We start from the raw sequence: 20456 nt of genomic DNA, 5'->3' as shown, positions 1-20456 counted from the left end.
GGAGTTTTGTTCCTGTGTTTCATATTCCTTTCTCAGCGTTGTATCTTGGACCCTGGCTTGCCCCTGTGGACTCAGTTTTTTCAGGGAAGACTTGATCTGGAAGACCCCACCTTTGTTGGGATCCACTCACCCTACTGCTCTCTTGGGGCCCATATCATACACACTCAGCAGCATGCTACAGAAGAAAGAATAGCAGATGCTAGACCTGCCTTTTATTCTCAGTGTATTTATCTACAGGACATCGCAGCAAATTAAAGACCTTATGATCAGTTACTGAAGTCTGACTCTGCCTATCAAAATATTATTTGCCCATTTACTTTATTGATTGATTGATCATTCATTGAGATAGGATCTCTCTATGTAGCCCTGGCTGACCTGAAACACAGACCAAGCTGGTCTCAAATGCAAATCCTCCCGCCTCTACCTCCCGGTTAAAGACATGCACTGCCACGTCTAGCTCCTTTGCTTCTTAGCCATAATCTCTGTTTGCATTTTCATGTTACGACCTAATATGGTGGCTATTGCCTGTAATCATGGTACTCAGAAGTCTGCAACAGAAAAAGTTGCCATGAATTCTGTCCTAAGCCAGCCTGAGCTATAGAATAAATCTTGTCTCAAAAAGAAACCAACTGAACACAGACTCATAAACAAATCAACAAAACAAAAAACAACTTAAGATCTGAGATACAGCCTCCGCCTTTTTTTCCTTGGCTCTCGCATGCTAGGCAGAGGCTCTTCCCACCTGCTATGTCCTCAGCACTTGGTTGTTTTATCTGAGACCTAGTCTGACCTTGATCTTGCAATCCTCCTGACTCAGTATTACACTCCTCCTTATTCAGGTTTGTTTCTGGAATGTCTGAATGCTGTCCTCCAGTCCTGCTGTCCTAGCTGTTTGTCCCCACTAGCTGAGAGCTGAGGCAACACTAATGGGTTGCTCAGCCCGCCCAAGCCTCAGTCATTCCTTATTATGTGCTGTGTTTCAGTGTTCTACATTGTAGGAAACAGATCAAATGACTAGAGGCATTGAAGGGTGGGGGGCGGGGAAGCACATAGTGCTTATTATATCCAAGACTCATTTGTAGGGCCAGACACATCTCCCTCCACGGACAGTGTTCTTTCCACCTACGCAGGTGCATCAAAGGCCCATTACTGGATACTTAAAACCGGGGGTAGTACTAAGCCCAATATCTGTATAGATTTTTTCCTCATACCTATATGTCTGTGCTAAAGTTCTAGTATAGTAAAGAGAAGGGCACTATATATTATTATCCAGTGGTTGTAACACTGTCCTGTAGTAAATATATTTAAAACTTATGAATTGTGACTTTCTGGAGTTCTCAGTTTAGTATTCAGCAATCACAGTTGACTGTGGGTAGCTGAGATCTGGGAAGTAAGGCCATGGGTCAGAGGGATTGTTTCAGTTCACTATCTGAGTCTGGTTAGACTTGAAGGCCCAACACTGAGAGGCCCTCGAGGGCCTCCTCATGGCTTAGGCCTGAGATTTGGGGATTGTGCTTTTCCTGGCTAGTCTGTGAGTGGACCAAGGGAGATATCAGTTCTAGTCCGCTCTTCTTGTTTCTTGATGCTTAGGGTAGCACAAACCCAGGTGATTTGACATTACAGTAGGCCGCCAAAAGCTGCCGAGCTGCTGGCTGTTGGTTGTTTCTGCCGTGGGTTTAGTTTCTCTTACTCTGCTCTTGTCCTAATGTTTCTGCTTCGCACACAAAATAAAGGTTCTGCCCTGGGATTTATTCCTCACTGTAGTCTGTACAGGCTATATACATGCTCCATATTAGATGCCGGAGGACAGGCAAGCTGCAAAGGCCAGACTAAGGGTCCAGCTCTGTGGCAGGGCACGTGCTGGGCGTGTGTGGGACTGGAGAGAATGGACTCAGACAGTGAGAGATAGTGTAGGGGAATCGGGCTGGCCTGGTTTCTTTGTAGAGTTCTAGTCCATGTCACCTCATTACAGAGGATCTGTCTGTCTTTTGGGCTGGATTGATTACAAGATACCCCAGGGTCCTTCCCAGTGCAGACTCTCTTTTATGAGCTTTGTATCACTGTTATAGAAACAGTGTAAGTGGCCTGTGGTCTATGTGCCTGTTGATTTGGTCAGAGCTTGGTTAGAGGTTGATCCTGGCAAACCTCTGGTTTCACAGTTGGTTTCTTGTTGGTTCCATGTGTAAGTTAATAAAGAATTGGACTGATAGACAACTGGAAGGGCAGACAGACAGAGCTGAGCTGCCTGCCTATAGGAGCCAGCCTTCAGTCACTACTGCCAGGAAGTGTGGTTGTGGGAAGGAGCTCTATGGGGCTGCAGGAGGCGTGTGGATAGATACTTGTCTACCCAGAGTGACAGACTGTGGTTGTAGAGATGACGCTTCTGGAGCATCTTGTTCATGGACCATAAACATAAGGACATTTACTAACTCAGAAAAAATAAAGTGATCAAGCACAACACAATTAGCGTAATTTGAGTACTATCTGGTAAAAGGTCCCATGGTGAAGAAATCACAGCTGTCTCCATTGGGGTTTACGTTGCTCAAATATGTTTATAAATTTTGCAGTTATTTCTAGCCTGCAGTTTACTGTCAGGTAAGTCTCAAGTGACCATTGTTGTCCCATAAACCTCCACTCTGATATCATCTTGTCCCCTGCCCCATCCATCTGTTGCTTGCCTAAACGCATCCTGAGGCTGAAAGAAATGTTTGGGAGCTCCCGAAGAATGCACTTGGGAGGTCCTCAATGACAGCCTGTCCTCACTCATCTCAGAGTGGGGACCTGGCAGGGTGGTCCTCTTAGCTCTTCTGGAAGAGCCTCCTGTCCTTTCTGCTGGTGTTACCGTCTAATGATTTTGGTTCTCCTGACTTTCATAGTTTAGGCCTAGCCAGTGGTAGGTAGCAGTTGTTCATCAGCTATGTACTGTTATGAAAATCTAAATTTTGCCAGGCGGTGGTGGCACACGCCTTTTTCTTTCTTTTTTTTTTTTTTTTAGATTTATTTATTTATTTTATGTATGTGGGTATACTGTTGCTGTCTTCAGACACACCAGAAGAGGGCATCAGATCCCCATTTCAGATGGGGTTGTGAGCCACCATGTGGTTGCTGGGAATTGAACTCAGGACCTCTGGGAGAGTAATCAGTTCCCTTAACCACTGAGCTATCTCTCCAGCCCAGCACACGCCTTTAATCCCAGCACTTGGGAGGCAGAGGCAGGCAGATTTCTGAGTTCGAGGCCAGCCTGGTCTACAGAGTGATTTCCAGGACAGCCAGGACTACACAGAGAAACCCTGTCTCGAAAACCAAAAAAAAAAAAAAAAAAAAAAAAGAAAAGAAAAAAAGAAAATCTAAATTTAAAACCAGTGGAGGGGCTGGGGATATAACACAGGTGGAAGAGTACCTGCCCAGTGTATGCAAAGCCCTGGGTTCTATTCTTAGCACTGCAGAACAAAACAAAACAAAAATCCCACAAGTGGAATATTTTAATATTTACAGGGCTGTGGGTCACAGTCTCTTCCTACCTTGGGTGCATGGATTCAAAGGCGGGTGAGTGGTAGTGGGTCATTATCTAGTCTGAGTGGGAGATAGTCTGAGGCTTTGGTGCTGGGCTGTAAAGACAGCAGTTGAAAAGGAGATGGATTTTTGTGAGTAAAAACAGTAATGGAAATAACTGCTGACTCCCTTTTGCTTTATAATGTATCAGCTCAGCTCTCTGTAGCTATCACATGGACTGTTCATTAAGACTTGCAAAGATCATAGCTCATTTTAGAGATGGTAGGTAGCTCAGCCAACTATCTTATATGGGAAGGAAGCAGGTTAGCTCAGACGACACCAGAGGGGTTGAGCCTTGAGCCCAGAGCCTGTGTTCACCCTAAGCCTGAGGTCCTGAGCTGGAGGGAAGCCTGTGGGGAGAGCAGCAGGCATGATGGCTGTGCATACACAGCTCTAACACCGAGACTTATGCTGCTGTCTGACTTTGTTGAGTGGGCCTCCTGGATCTGTGTCCATCTCAAATCAGTGGAATAAAACCAAGGTATCAAAGGCCCAGGATGTGAAGCCGAGGGGCAGGGAAGCTGTTCATGGCAGGAGGCCGCAGGCACAGGAAAGGTATCAGGGTGATTTTTTTTGAGGCTGAGTGAGTCTTATTTGATTGCTGGTTTCATGCCTAGTGCTAGAGGGCTGAGCCTCAGAGTGAGGCTGGGGAGCAGTCCACATGTGGCATCTCCTGGGAGCCTTGGCCATGTGAACCCTGCCTGATCATTTATTCTGTACATCTTTTTGTTTGTTACTAGTTTGGGGGATAAGGGAAGGTCAGAGCTGAGCCTGTTGTGGTTTCCCAGCTGCTGCTTGGGTGCCAGGAACATAGTGGGTGAGCATCAGGAGAACTGTGGACAGCTCTCCCAACTGTCTACTGCAGAGAGAAAACAGGACATCGTCTCTTTCTCTCATTGCTCATGCCTGTGAGCTGTTGCTGTATTTAAGTGTCTTTGTTTCTCTGAGTGCTGAAGAATGGTTGGCAGCCCCATCTTTCTGCAGAGGCAGGGATAACATCTGTTGTGGTTGTTTAGGAGGTACCAGGTTTGATTCCCCTCTGCGTAGCTCACAAGTTCACTTTGATTCCAGGTTGAGTCTTTAAAGCCTTGGTACTAACCTTCCATCCAGCAGTGTGTGAGGCTGTGAGGATTGGTGGCCGACTCGGAATCCTGTAGGAGGGAAGGAGCTGCCTGAGAACCTGGGGCTCTGTTAGGGCCTGGGCTCCTTAGAGCTCACTTGACCTTGGCTGCTGAGACAGATGCCTTTGTGGGTGCCCCACTTGCACCCTCAGAGCTGAGATGACATGGCTCACAGAGCTGGCAGGAGTTGAAGCTCTGCTGTGTGGCTGTCTTCTGGGAGACTGTTCCCCACATGACAGTGAGTTGCCTTCTGAGTGTGACAGGAGCCACTTAACAGGCCTGTCTGTCCTAGTGCAGTCTGCTTGGACACTTACCTGACCACGGTGTGAGCTGGCTGTAGAGCCATGCCTCAGCCTCATGGTGGTCCTTTCTCATAGGCTCGGATGGACAGTCTCCCATTTCCATGGCAACTGTGCTAATAGTTTTGGCCACTTGTGTTTGTTAGTAGTAGGTACAACACAAATGTGTGAATAATGAACTCCAATCATTGCCATTTCTGCCTGCAGCCTGGAATTGTGTCGCCATTTAAACGAGTATTCCTAAAAGGTGAAAAGAGTAGAGATAAGAAAGCCCATGAGAAGGTGACAGAGAGGCGCCCTCTGCACACTGTGGTGCTGGCATTACCTGAGCGCGTCGAGCCAGACAGACTGCTGAGCGACTATATTGAGAAGGAGGTGAAGGTAAGTTACCTTGGGCCACAGGGCACGCCTGCCAAACAGTTCACCACCAGCTCTGCATACATATGTTAGCCTGTGCCCTACCCACTGTCTTGCCTCTGGATGTATCTAATAATGGAAACTCCAAACCCAGTCCCAGTCTTTAGCTTTGGTTTCTTCTGATCCTTTGTTTGGCAGAACACTACTCTGTGTCTAGAAGGTCATGGATATTGTGTAGAACAGGGAAACTTCATCTCCTCCGATTTGCAGATGACAGCAGGTGCTTGTTCCTGGCTCAGATACTCAGCCTAATGCTGGGGGCCTTATGTCTCAGGCTTGTGCCCCAAAAAGATTGCTCAAGCTGTGTTATATCCCTAAAATGAAAATAAGTTAATAAAATCATAGAAAGCCGTGAGTTGGGAGAGAAGAGGTGATGGCTGTAGGAGCCCACTGGAAAGAAGGAAGCCATGAGGGTGACATAGCCTGGTTGGTGGCTCTAGCTGGGTCAGCTCCCTGCAGAGGACAGAGTCCAGTGGCTCAGGAGGCTCCAGGGCTGACTAAATAGGGATTCGTAGGCACCCTCCACACTGAGGGGGGCTTTGGATTTACTGACACCTGGCACAGGAGTGGGTGGGGGAGACCCAGGCTGAAGGAGGTGAAGCTAAGTCAGAGCCTGTTAGGGGTGGTGTGAATCCACATCCCACTTTATGTCCGGGCTTCCAGAATGTCTCTGAATAGGCCTCTCCTACAAACAGTGTACCGTCAAGTGTCGCTTCTCCTTGATGTAGCTGAGAAGTTCCATACTGACCCTAAGAATTATCTGCCATTCAGCTTGAGTGAAACCTAGCGGATGGAGAGTCTGCCCAGTGCACATCTTCAGTCAGTTCTTGAGGGCCTCTTTTTAAACACGGGCAGCAGAGCATAAGTACATACTTGCGGCAAACTTCTAACATTGGGCCCAAGACAATAAACATGAATTTGAAAGCAATGGCTCTGAAGTGAGGGCAGCAGTGGGATTGTGCGTGCTGATAGTGGGCTGTGTTCTGAGGATGGCATTGTTGAATAGCTTTGTTGCTGTGAACATTGGAGCGTGCAAACCTATGTGTAATGGGTGCACCAGCCAGTCACTCATTGGGGCGAACAGGAGCTGAATGGCAGGGAGGTGACAGGCTCATCTGTGTTGGCTGCTTGTCAACTGCTTTCAACCGATAACAGCAAGCTGAGGTTTGGTTTTTACAATTGTTTAAATGATTGGTTTTGTACATATGAATGTTTTACTTCCCTATATGTCTGTATTCCACATGCATCAGTGCCCATAGAGGCCAGAGGAGGATGTGGGATTCCCTGGAACTGCTGCTGAGAAATGGAACCCTGGTCCTCTGGTAGACCTCAGCCGTCTCCCCAGCTCTGGTTTGCTTGGTTGAGAAAATATCACTATGTGTCTCAGGCTGCCCTTAACTGAAGGTCTTCCTTCCTCTGCTTTCCAAGAGATGGGATTGCGGTGTGTGCACCACACTTGGTTATAAACTGTTTTAGACAGGAGTACTCAAATGCTAAAAAGTATAACATAGTAAATACATAGACCAGTAACATGTTATATTAAGTAGTTTTCTCTGCTTTGACAAACTAGCTGATAGAAACAACCCAAGGGAAGCTTTCCTCTGGTTCCTGGAAAGGCGTGGCCTCAGGATTGTGGGGCAGCTGGTCCCATGACACCCACAGCAGGAAGCAGAGGGGTGCATGGCAGTGCTCAACTAACTTCCTCCACCTGACTCAGTCTGGGATGCCACGGTGTGGCCTGCTTTTGGGGGGCATAATAATTCCATAATTCCCACTTCAGTAGTCTAGGATAGAGACTCCCTCACAGGCATGCCTACAGGTTTGTCTCCTAGGTAATTCTAGACTCTGTCGGGTGATAGTAAAAGACCATCAGTCTTTTATTAAGATCGTTAATACTATAAATGTGTATATAGCTATTGCGTAGCTGTTAGTGTAGGCTAGCTTGTTTACACTGCATCACTGTGACTCGACCTGGATGTCGCACTGGGCTGTTCAGATGACCACAAAGTTCCTCAGCAGTAGAAAAATGTGATTCCTTCATGATCTTAGGGAGCCATGTTATATTAGCTATTGTTGGCCAAGTCATCACTAGGCAGCACATGGCTGCATATAATATTCTCAGAAAGACAAGAGGACATACTGTTAATAGTGAAATGACAAAGATTCTACTCTTGTCTTTTTAAATCTATTTTATTATTTTTAAGTATATGTGTCCACATGTATATATGTGGTGTGTGTGTGTATCTATGTGCTAGTGAGTATGGTGCCTGCAGAGGTTAGGAGTGTGTATGCATGTGGGCAGATGCTGGGAATGCAGGTCCACTGAAAGAGTAGTCTTTCAGGACCCTGTGAGAGATCCTGGCTCAACAAGCAAGTGTTGGGGGCCTACTTTTAGCAGAAAGTGGCTATCAGCTTTGCAGCCATCTTGAGCCATATACCCTGACATGAGACTTGGATCACAATAGCCTACAACAGCTGAGCACACTCTGATAATCTTGGTTTAGATACCTTGGGTGTGTGAGATTAAAGGTGTGTGAGATTAAAGGTGTGTAACTTAAGAGAGTGACTTAGAAGTGTAGAGATCAGATTTAGAGACAAGACCTAAGGGCATGATTATAGGTGTGACTTAGAGGTATGGCTTACAAGTGAGACATATAAAGGCAGAGGCAGACGGAGAGAATCAGACTATGGATGAGAGAATCAGACACAGACAGAGGAGACAGAGAAGCAGGCACTTGGGAGAGAACTTGGAAGAAGTAACTTGGAACTTGGAGGCACTAGGAACTAGGAACTCAAGACTTGGGACTTGGACTAAGAAGAGAGACTGAAGAATAAATGGGATTGAAACACACTCTGTCTGGTCTCCATTCTTTGAGTCCGTCCTCACTCTCTCTCTCTCTCTCTTGCTGAACTCTGACCTGCGGACCGGAGCAGCAGCTTGGACCGGGATACAGTGGCCACCAAACTTGGGGCAGCCCGGGCCTCAACATTTTGCTCGGGCCAAGACATTTTTTGGCGCCCAACGTGGGGCTAGTGCAGTTCCCAACAAGCAAGGAGAACAGCTCCTGAGAAACAACCACCTCAGGCCTCCACATGCGCATATACACCACATGTACACACACACACACACACACACACACACACACACACACACACATGCTCACAGAGAACATCTGAGTAAATGGAGAGACATGAAGGAGCCTGACTGGAGAGACAAATGTCTTATAAGCTGGATGGTTCAGCCTAATTCATGTCAGCTCTCCTCAGGGTGGAAGGAACGGACCAGCACCTTGAAAAGCACAAGCTACACAGTATGATATAGGTAATCTGAATAGCTTGATGATGACAGTTTCTGTCACAATTCCAGCAAGCTGTTTCAGTAGACAGAAGCAAGATTAGTCAGAAATGTGTCTGCAAAGACTAGAGAAGAGTGGTCAAACAACTGCCCAGGTTCAGGTTGTATTGGATTGTTCTTGCTACCCAGATGCAGAGGACTGCCATGAACTGGGGATAGGAAAGCATTGTGAACCTAGAGGTAGATGCACATGGACCTGCCCCTCCAGTTACACCTTATCAAGTGTTAGAGCCATTCTGTGGAGGAGGAGGATGTGCCATGACAGCAGCCATGCTAGAGCAGCTAGACAGTGTAGACAGGAAGGGACCTTGCCTACCACTTGACACCTTCACAAAGCCAACTTAGCGTGGACTGTGGGCCATAGTGTCCTTATAACAAAACTTGTAAGGGCGTTGGAGGGGGACTGAAAGTAATTCATGGTCTCCGGTGAGGCAGAGGTCTTAGATGGCACCAGAAAGGATGCATAGGAGGAAAATTGATCATCCAGACTTTCAGAATGCAGAACTTTCTCTCTGCATGGGAAGATGGAAACAGCAGTAGCATGTTCACTGTGTGCACGAGACCCTGGGTTCTATCCTCATACCACAGAAGAAGAGAGGAGAAAACATCCTACAGACTGAACACAAATATTTGCAAACTAAATTTCTGACTCAGGCTAGTATCCAGAATACAGGAACACCTTTCCAGACTCAATGTGAAAGCAGTACAGTTCTGTTTGGGCAGATACAGATGCACTGCAGGTAAAGCCATGGCAGCACCTGGTACTGGGGAGGATGCAAGCCTGGGGCTCACTGTTGATGCTGGGAGGGAGTCTACCCTTTCTTAAAAACCTCAATGTTAGTTTCAGTGGTACTCAACACTTGCACTTCTTTTAAAAGAAGTCGTTTATCCCACTGAACTGCAAAATTTTATTTACATGAAAAACACAGTTTAAAGCCAGGCGGTGGTGGTGCACGCCTTTAATCCCAGCACTTGGGAGGCAGAGGCAGGCAGATTTCTGAGTTCGAGGCCAGCCTGGTCTTCAGAGTGAGTTCCAGGACAGCCAGAATTACACAGAGAAACCCTGTCTCGAAAAACCAAAAAAAAAAAAAAAAAAAAAAAAAAAAAAGCACAGTTGGGGGGGGGGAGGAGAACGGGAGGGAGAGAGGGAGAGAGGGAGAAAACAAAAAGGAAAGAAAGAAAGGATTGTGCAGAGCTGGGCCTGGTGATGTACTTCTGTGATCCCAGCAGCTCAGGAGAATGAGGCGAAGGGTCACTTGAGCCTAAGAGTTCAAGGCCATCCTGGGCAGTGTAAAAAAAGGAGGAGGGGAAGGGATGGGCTGTTGGTGATAACATTAATTGAAAGTGGCAAATAATCATCCTGGTCATGACACACACTTTTCATCCCAGCGCTCCGGAGGCAGAGGCAGATGGATCTTTTTGAGGCCAGCCTAGTCTACAGAGTATGTTCTAGGACAGCCAGGGAAAATTGGAAGATAATGTCTTAAAAATGATAAGTGAAACAATAGTAATATAAATTCAATATTTTTTTTACACAATGGCCATGTGCCAGAAGGCTCAGACTCTCGAAAGGCTGCCTGTTGTAAATGGTTTATAGGATTATTCTGCTTGACTGGGTTGGTGGTTTTTATATTAGCAATTGATTTTTAATCATGCATATTTATTGCTCTGATAAAATAAAATCAATATAAAATCTCCAGTCTCAAGGAAATACTTCTCCCTACTCCAGTGTGGTTCTTTAAGAAAATACTGCAAGCCAGGCGATGGTGACTTACCTTTAATCTCAGCACTTGAGAGGCAGAGGCAGGCAGATCCCTGAGTTTGAAGTCAGTCTGGTCTACACAGCAAGTTCTAGGATAGCCAGCACTATATAGAGAAACTGTGTGTATGTGTGTGTGTCTTACAGAGTAAGACCCTATCAAAATATAACAATCTGGGCTACAGAATAAGACCCTATCTCAAAATACAACAAAAACCTGAAAGGCTCAACTAGTGAGATCTCTTAACTATATGAAGAAAGTACAATCTGGACTGGCGAGATGGCTGGGCTCAGGCGCTTACTGCTCTTGACAGGAACCAGGTTTCGTCCTTAGCACCCATATCAGGTAGCTCACACTGTCCATAACTCAGTTCTAGGAGATCTGACACTTTTGCTTCTGCAGGCACCTCACACACATAGATATAAGTAAATAAATAAATCTTTAATTTTTTTTTTTCTGAAACAGTGTTTCTTTGTGTAGCTCTGGCTATCTTAGAACTTGCTCTGTCGACCAGGCTGCCATTGAACCCAGAGATCTGCCTGCCTCTGCCTCCTGAGTGCTGAGATTTAAAGATGTGCACCACCACACCTAAACATTTTCAAAAATTTTAAAGATAAAAAAATAGAATCCTTTTTGTCCTTTGAGCCTAGTAGGAAGCATGGTGATTTTGGGTGACACTATTAAAAGGATTATAGCCTGTGTTAGTTACCCCAGGTCTTGGAACTACATTCGAATTCCTGTGTGATTGTAGACATATCAGGGTACTTTGTTTTAGCACTTGACATACAAAGATAGGAGGGATAGCTAATAATCCAGTATCATATTGATCGCCTGTCTCTTGAAATGATGAACTATGATGACCAAAGCAACTAGAGGGAGAAAGGGTTTGTCTCCACTCATACTTCAGGTAACAGTCCACCACTGAGGGAAGTCAGGCAGCAACCTGGGGGCAGGCAGTGGAGGGTGCTGCTTACTGGCTTGCTTCCTATGGCTTGCTCAGCCTGCTTTCTTATAGAACCCAGGACCACCAGCCCTGTTGAAAAGTGGTGGGCTCAGCAGTGGGCACACAAGTTAATGACTGTTCTGTTCCCGGGGTCTGTCAGTAGCCAGTAGTTCAGCAGTAATGGAGTGGGGGCCCCAGGAGCCTCTCCTCTACCCATGACTGACAGTTGACGGAGCCTCTTGTGCAGGGCCAGTGCAAGTATCTGAAGCCACTGTGAGTCCATGATTAATAACAGTGATGATGTAGAATTTAGACGATGGCACTTCACAACACTTCCAGCTCTTACACCCCCACCACGCTCACCCCCTCATCAACAGTGTTCCCTGAGCCTTAGATGGGGTGATGTGAATGTCTCTTTTAGGGATGAGTACTCCACAGTCACTTTATTCTCTGCGTTTTGTCACTGAGAAGTTTTTTTCTCAAGCAAATTATTCTCTCTCTCATTGTTTAGATACACAGGCACATATTCTAGAGAGTAGGCATAAAACAAAGGGCATTCAAGGAACCCTTAAAATCCAGCTCATAGGACAGGTAAGATGGCTCAGTGGCTGAAAATGCTTGTCATTAATCCTGATGACTAGAGCTTAATTCTTAGAACCCAGAAGGCTGAAAGAACCAACTCCTCCAGGTTGTCCTCTGTGTGTGCCTTGGTGTCATAGGCCCCCCTTCCCACAAGCCTGAAAAGGAAATGTAGATCCGATATTATTTTATGTTTCTTTGTTTTGTTTTGTGACAGGGTCTCACTGTGTAGTCCTGACTGGCCTGGAACTCACAGAAATCTGCCTGCTTCTGCCTCCCAAGTGCTGGGATTAAAGACATGCGCCACCATGCCTGGTAGATAGGTATTACTATAACTAATCTTGTGTGTGTGCTCATCTATGTGTACATGTTCGTGTGAGTGTTCAGGTGTGTAGAAGTCAGATGGTAACCTCAGATGTTGGTCTTAGACTTTAGTTGTAAGACAGGATCTCTCTTGTTTGCTGCTGCGGACCCCAGGCTTGCAGGCTATGATCTCTGGGCATTCACCTTTCTCACCTCCCGTCTTACTGAAGAATTCCTGAGTTATTATGCCCAGCTTGATGTAGCTTCTGGAGATACTAACTCAAGGGCTCACATTTCCATGGAAAATATTGCTTACTGAGCCATCTTCCCAGCCCCTTACACTAAACTGGCCTTGAACTCCTGACCCTGCTTTTACATCCTGAGTGCTTTAATTACAGGCATACTCCACCGAGCCCTGCTTGAAACACCCTGCATCCCCATTCCTTTCTTGTACATTCAGTAGAATTCACTATTGAGCCTGTGGGTCTGGGACTCTGCTTAGGAAGGCTTTCAGTTTCTGAGTCTGTTTCTTTAATGGATTATTGGGTCAGATTGTTTGTTTCTCCTGTGAGTTCTTTCTTCTTTGGTTGATTGTATGGTAACCTCTTTCAAAGGTAAAGTGTATTTATGGCCCACAACATGTTGGTCACTGTAAATGGATGCACTGAAGACTGTATCTGCTTGCTGTTTCTGGATGGTGCTGATGGTGGCTGGCAGGCACAGCCAGTTGAGTGGCAGTGCTGCCGCTTCTGTTCTTCTGATTGGCTTGGGGGTCAACATCAGATGTCTTCCTCCATTGTTGTCCATGTTATTTTTTTGAGACAGTGTCCCTTGTTGAAGTCCCAATGGTAATAGATTTGTCTACTCTTCTTTGTAGTTCTGCTAGTCCACTAGTTTTTACCTTTACATATTTTGGTACATGTTGGGTAGACATATAACACATTGTGGAATTGACTCCTGGCCCAGCATGATAGAACACACCTCTAATCTCAGCACTTGGAAATCAGAGGCAGGCATATTTCTGTAAGTTCAGAGCTACATAATGACACCCTATCTGCAAAATGAAACAAAACAAAAAGAAGTGACTCCCTTATCAGCGTGTCTGCCTCTTTATCTCTGATTTCCCCTTGTGGTGCTGGGATTGAGCCCATGGCCTCATGAATACCAGGCAAGTGCTCTACCACTGAGCTAACCCTTCAGTCCCTCTACTTTTTCTTTTCTCTTTTTTGGGAGGATGGGGACAGGGTTTCATTGTGTAGCTCTGGTTGTCCTGAAACTTGCTCTGTAGACCAGGCTGGCCTCAAACTCACGGAGATCCACCTGCTTCTGCCTCCTCAGTGTTGGGATCAAAGGCATGCATATGGCCTGACTCCCTCTACTTTTCTTATCTAAAGTCTTACTTTATCTTTGTTGTTTAAACTACACTGGTTTTCTTTCTCTGAGTACTGCCTCAAGAACACTTTTTTCTGTTTTCTCTTAATCTGTATGCATCTTCATAAGCGAAGAGGTTTTCTTGTAGAGAACATAACTAGATCTTGCTTTATATTAAAATCCAATCTGGGCTGGGTAGTTCTCGCTTGTAACCTCAGCACTGGGGAGACAGAGACAAGAGGAACTGTGTTGGAGGCCATCCTGTTCCAGGATAGTAAGGGTAACATAGAGAGACCCTGTCTCAAAACAAACAACAATAACAATATAATAAAATAAGTAACATTCAGTCTGATAGTATTTGTCCTTTTTTCCTTGTGGGGTGTGTGTGTGTGTGTGTGTGTGTGTGTGTGTGTGTGTGTGTGTTTATGCCTATAGTTTCACAAAGGCCAGGGAAAAGAGCATCAGGTGTCCTGCTTTGTCACTTTCTACTATATTCCCCTGAGACAAGGTTTCTTACTCAACTAGGCTGGTAGCCAGCAAGTCTGGCAATCCTCCTATCTTAACCACCGCCAGCACTAGGGTTACAGGCACCCGTGGGACCATACCCAGCTTTTAATGTTGGCTCTGGGGATTTGAACCCAGGTCCTTGTATTTGCACAGCAAGTGTTTTTACCTGCTAAGCTATCTCTACATCCTTGTGAGTGTGTGTGTGCCTAGGATTAAAGCTAGGGCCTCTCACATGCTATATCCCCAGTACCCAATCTTCCTATGAGTTGGTATATTTAGACCACTCTTATTACAGTAAATAGTGGTATAACTAGGTTAATACTTAGTATATTTAGTCTTTTTCCTTCTCTTGGTTTTTGCTTTCTTTCTTTCTTTCTTTTTTTTTTTTTTTTTTTTTTTTTTTTTTTTGTTTGTGTTGTTTGGGTTTTTTTGGGGGGGTGGTTTTTGTTTTCTTTTTTCTCCTCTTTCTGCTTTCTCTGGTTTTATTTGAGCATTTTGCACAGTCATGTTTTTCTTCTTTCTGGCTCTCTCTCTCTGGCTCTTTCTCTCTCTGGCTCTTTCTCTCTCTCTCTCTCATACACATTAGTTTAATTCAAATTATATTAATTTAATTTAATGCCTTGGGATTTGCAGAAAGCATTTACAATAAACCTCGATCCGCCTTCAGACAATGTAGTCCTGTTCCCTGTGTAGCTGTGGCTGTTTTACTCGTGAAGACTATACTCTTAACCAGGAAAACACCAAAAGTGTTTCAGATATTGGAGTTTTTCTGGCATTGGAATGTTTGTATAATGTTTTATGGGTTGAGGATCCCTGGAAATCCAAAACACTCCACAGTTTGGGACTTTTGAGCCTTGTCTTAGTTCAGGTTTCATTGCTGTAAAGAGACACCATGATCACAGCAACTCTTATAAAGGAAAACATTCAGTTGGAGGCTGGCTTACATTTTTAGAGATTTAGTCCATTATCATCATGGTGGGAAGCATGGCAGCATGCAGGCAGACATGGTGCTGGAGAAGGAGCTAAGAGTTGTACATATTGATCCAAAGGCAGCCAGGAGGAGATTGGAATTCCACACTGGGTAGAGCTTGAGCACAGGAGACCTCAAAGGTGCCCCCATAGTGACACACTTCTTTCAACAAGGCCACACCTCCTAATAGTGCCACTCCCTATGACCAGCATTCAAACACATAAGTCTATAGGGCCATAGCGATTCAAACCACCACAGGTATCATGTTGGTACTCACAGTGGTCAGAGTTTTGGATTCGGGATGCACAGTCCATCCCCTATGCCAGTAAGCTTTTGTTTGGTTTTTTTGGTTTTTTGGTTTTTTGGGGTTTTTTTTTGTTTGTTTGTTTTTGTTTTTTTTTTTTTTTTTTTTTTTTTTTTTGCGATGTTTCACTTACTCTTAAGCTTCCCTCACTCAGTAGCTCTTACTGTTTTTGTTTGTTTGTTTGTTTGTTTTTTGGTTTTTCAAGACAGGGTTTCTCTGTGTAGCCTTGGCTGTCCTGGAACTCACTCTGTAGACCAGGCTGGCCTCAAACTCAGAAATCTGCCTGCCTCTGCCTCCCAAGTGCTGGGATTAAAGGCAGGTACCACCACTGCCCAGCGCTGTTTTTATTTTCAATCAGCTGCTTTTAGGGCAATTATAATAAGAAAATAGATTTGATTTTACCTTTATTTACGTATTATTTCTTCATGTAGATCACAGATTCTGATCAAGTTATTTCCTGTATTTATTTTTATTTTGTGTAAATGTGAGTGCCTGCATATATATGTGTGTGTATGCGCACCACATGTGTGCCTGGTATCTGTAGGAGCCAGAAGGCAGCATTGGATTCTCTGGAAATGGAGTTACAGATGGTAGTGAGCTGACATGTGGGTGCTGGATGTTTAAGGCCAGCCTGGATTGTATAATGAGTTCCAGGCCAACCAGAACATAGCAAGATTCTCTCAAGAAAAAATAGAAGGGGTGGGAGAGATCCTTACTAGTTACTGCTTTTCCAGACGACTGGGTATGATTGCCAGCATCCATGTGGTGTCTTACAACCATTTATAACTTTAGTCCCAGGAAATTCAGTGCCCTCTTGTGGTTCTTGTCTTAGTTAGGGTTTTACTGCTTTGAACAGATACCATAACCATGGCAAATCTTATAAAGGACAACATTTAATTGGGGCTGGCTTACAGGTTCAGAAGTTCAGTCCATTATCATCAAGGTGGGAGCATGGCAGCATCTAGGCAGAAACAGTACAGGAGGAGCTGAGAGTTCTACATCATCTGAAAGCTGCTAGCAGAATACTGGCTTCTGGCAGCTAGGATGAGGGTCTTAAAGCCTACACCTACTCCAACAAGACCACACCCACTCCAACAAGGCCACACCTCCCAACAGTGCCACTCCCTGGGCTGAGCATAGACAAATCATAACAATCTGTAAGTGCAGTTGGAGGGAGCGAAGGGGACATGAGGGGCTGTAGACGCAACAGTGGTTAGGAGCAGTGGCTCCTCTCCTAGAGTTTCTGTTGTGGTGCCTGACGTCTAGTGTGTAATTCTAGTTCCAGGGGATCTCAGGCCTCCTGCCTCTAAGGGCACCAGACACACAAGTGGTACACAGACATACATAAGCAAAACATCCACACATAAAAATTAAAGAGATAAAACAAGGTCCTGCTTCTGCTATTATGTTGTTAATTCATTTCTAAGGGCAGAGCCTTTGTGACCTAACCCCGCAACCGACCTTTCAACATTGTTACTTAAGGGTTAAGTGCCAAGGAAGGATTTGGGGGTGCATTCAAGCCATGGCACTTCACTTTTCTGTTTGTGTACATTTGTTGACTGAGCTGATTTTTTAAAAAAAATTTTTTTTTAGTGAGGTTACACACAGTGCCCCAACAGTGAGCAGGAAACGTCTGCCATCCAGGTCCCTATTCTACCAAAACTAGTCTTGAGATGTCTTTGAAAGACTTTCGATGCCAGATGTGAAGACAGAGCAGTAGGAAGTGTGGGAAGATCATCTACAGCTGCTGAGTAGGCATGTAGGTCCAGGGGCTGGAGAGATGGCTCAGTGGTTAAGAGCACTGGCCGTTCTTCCAGAGAACCCTGGCAAACAGACATACAAAAAAAAAAACACACACACATACAAAGCACGTAATAGGTAAGTAGGTAGGTAGGTAGATAGATAGATAGATACATAGGTAGATACATAGATACATAGTTAGATAGATAGATAATTGATGAATCAATCTAGCTACAGAGTGAGTTCCAGGACAATCAGAGCTACAGAGGGAAAACCCATCTTGAAATTAAAAAAAAAAAAAAAAGAAAAGCAGGGCTCTTCTGAGAATGTGGAAGATGGATGGTCCTGGTGGCCTCAGGACAGGCCGTGGGTCTGCGTTCTGTAGCAACAGTAGTCCTGACTATTTCTCACAGTACTCTTTCCTCCCTCTCTTGCAGTATTTAGGTCAGTTAACATCCATTCCCGGCTACCTGAACCCTTCCAGTAGGACGGAAATCCTGCATTTCATAGACAAGGCAAAGGTAACAGTCCCTCTCCCTCCTGAGTGTGCTCTGCTGCTTAGCCTGTATCAGCCTGTGGTCCCCTCACCTTTGACCTCAGCTTAAGAGGGACAGCCCAGCTCTATCACTTTGTGGGTGTTCTTGGTTATACAAAGTCTTTAGACAAAGATGGTTTCTTAGTTGGAACCTTTAATCTCTAGACTTGGTTTTGGGCTGCTTCCCAAACTCAGTTTGAAGATATTCTAACTTTCCAGATACTTTTCTAAAAGATAGTTCCAGAAGAATCCCCCACATGATTCAAACATGTTGACATCCTTGGAGTGAGTGCCACTGTACTGAGGGAGCAGCACTTTTTGTCACCTCTCCTTGGCTTAGAACCAGACTGTAGCCAGCACAGTGCTCCCCAAGGAGAGCTCTATACCATGGCCCAGCATTTCTGATGCCTGTGATTCTTTGCAGCGGTCCCACCAACTTCCTGGGCACCTGACTCAGGAGCACGACGCTGTGCTCAGTCTGTCTGCCTACAATGTCAAGCTGGCCTGGAGGGACGGGGAGGACATTATCCTGAGGGTGCCCATCCACGACATCGCTGCTGTCTCCTATGTCCGAGATGATGCTGCACACTTGGTGGTCCTGAAGACAGGTATGGATTGGGTGGGTGGTCTGGAGGCTCACATCCTAAGGAGGATTCCTGGTTTTCCTGACATTGTGAAGATGGCTTTTGCAGCTCCTGGCTAGGCACTGCCACCTATTATGGCTGTAAATTAGATTTCCTGCCATGAGCTTCTGTCCCAGGGCCCCTGTCACACTCAGGACCTTTGGAGACTTGAGGAATATGATACACAGGATCAGTGTTCAAATGAGGTCTTTCTTGTGCCAGGTGTGCTCAGAGGCAGGTGGATCTCTGTGAATTGGAGGCCTGGTCTCTAAAGTGAGTTCCAGGACAGCCATAGTTACATAGTGAGACCCTGTCTCACAAAAACACCTTTCTTTTGATGACTCCTCAGCCCCTACTCCTCATAATTGATGTTGCCTCCACTGCTTAGGTACAGGGGACCCCCAGAAAGAAGAGTGGTGACCGAAAGCTGTGACAGGGACCTCCTCTGAGCCCAACTCACATTTGTTTTGTTCTATTGTATTTGTTTTTAATGAGACAGGGTTTCTACATAGCCCTGGCTATCTTAGGACTTGAGAGAGCTTCTCACCTCTGCCTCCCGGATACTGGAGTCAAAAGTGTGCCCTGCCACGTCTAGCCTCCAGTCTACATTTTGAGCCCTCATGTTCCCACAGCTGGGACAGCAAAGGCAGTTCCCTCAGCCCTGTTGCTGCCTCCTTGTTCAGACAGCAGGGTGCTCCTTCCACTTGCTGTACTCCTCCTCTGCAGGTGCTCACAGGTTTCATGCTAGTGTACAAGCGTCTACGAACTTCTAGGTGTTTACCCTAACATCTAAGCCAGTGAGAAATGAGGGGAGAGCCTGCCCTACCTCTGTTGACACAGACTCACTGGCCTAGGCTTGCTGGGTCACTGTTAGTGGTTGGGATGATCCCAAAGCCAGCCCCAGAGGGCTGGTGACAAGGAACAAGGGTTAGCTGGTCTAGCCTTTTTCACGGTATGGGAAGAGTATATCTGGCTTATGATGCTAGTCCAAGTGCTATGGTCAACTCCAGGCAGCTGGAGGGTTGTGAAGGAGTTTTAGCTGCTCTGCCTTGTCTGTGTAGAAGGGCTCATTCTCTGCCCAACACACTTACACACCATATTTTCTCTTATACAACTCACACGTCCCATACCACACACATACTACATACACACAGTTGCATATATCACACAGCCATAGACTCTTGCCCAGCCCAGTCACATCCACACACATGTAGATACATACTTTCCCTTATACAGATGCCAGTCCAGTTACCAAGTTCATCTGGACAAGTTCCCCTTGAATTATTTAACTTACAAAGTGCAAAGGCTTATTTTTTGTTAAGATCTCACTCTAATCTCATCTGACCTGGAGTTCACTCTGAGGTCCAGGGTAGTCTCGAACTCACAGCAATCCTGCCCCAGCTTTCTGAGTAATGAATGAGGTTACACAAGTGAGCCATCATTCTCAGCCTGCTACAAGGGGAAAAGGCTTGTTTGGCTCTTGGCTTCTAAGGTTCCAGTCTGTGATCAAGAGAGCGTTGCTTCTAGGCGTATGGTGCAGGTGGGGATTGCATGGCAGAGCAAAGCTGCTTGCTTCACAGACAGAAAGCCCAAAAAGAGGAAGCGGGTTGGGCCCCTTGGTTTCTTTTGATAGTATGCCCAGTGCACTTCCTGACAACTTTCTCACTTCCTGGTAGCGCCACCCTGAGGCCAAGTCTTTGCCACATATTTAGCATCCAAATCATAGTACTTTGGTTTTCTTCTCAGAGTTGAGTGAGCCTGTCTGTTTGATGCTAGGCATTGAGTTAGGTTGAGCAGTATGAAATTGTTACTATTTTAATCTGGAAAAGTGCCAATTTAACATGACTCAAACTAGTACAAAGTATCTGGCATGAATTACCTCAGTTAGCATCTATAATATTCCTAAGAGGAGTCCATGAGCTTCCTCTCACAAGTGGATGAAGGTAGGTAGCTTTGAACTGGTTCCTTCTGGCTTTAGACCCCAGCCACTCTGTCCAGCATCACCAAGGTGATCCTCTGGCTCTTGACCCTCAGAGACAGAGAGAGAGGAGACTGGCTCCTGACCAGGTTCCTGTGG

At 45.6% G+C, this 20456-nt stretch overlaps 1 protein-coding gene across 4 annotated transcripts in view; it reads left to right on the top strand.

The window, feature by feature from the left end:
• The window catches only part of Ccm2 (CCM2 scaffold protein), a 50938-nt gene that overhangs the window by 20005 nt on the left and 10477 nt on the right, over window positions 1-20456 (top strand). For 3 of the 4 annotated variants that reach the window (XM_034509134.2, XM_034509135.2, XM_076938150.1), the window contains 3 exons: window positions 5180-5353; window positions 17659-17742; window positions 18181-18364. In XM_034509134.2, the coding sequence (XP_034365025.1) occupies window positions 5180-5353; window positions 17659-17742; window positions 18181-18364 (442 nt within the window). The remainder of the gene's footprint in view (window positions 1-5179; window positions 5354-17658; window positions 17743-18180; window positions 18365-20456) is intronic. The other variant, XM_076938151.1, reaches the window with a different exon arrangement.

The sequence above is a fragment of the Arvicanthis niloticus genome, chromosome 7, assembly GCF_011762505.2.
Source record: "Arvicanthis niloticus isolate mArvNil1 chromosome 7, mArvNil1.pat.X, whole genome shotgun sequence".
NCBI classification, from domain to species: domain Eukaryota; kingdom Metazoa; phylum Chordata; class Mammalia; order Rodentia; family Muridae; genus Arvicanthis; species Arvicanthis niloticus.
The sequence above is the reverse complement of the archived record's forward strand: the minus strand, read 5'-3'. Positions and strand labels throughout refer to the sequence as shown.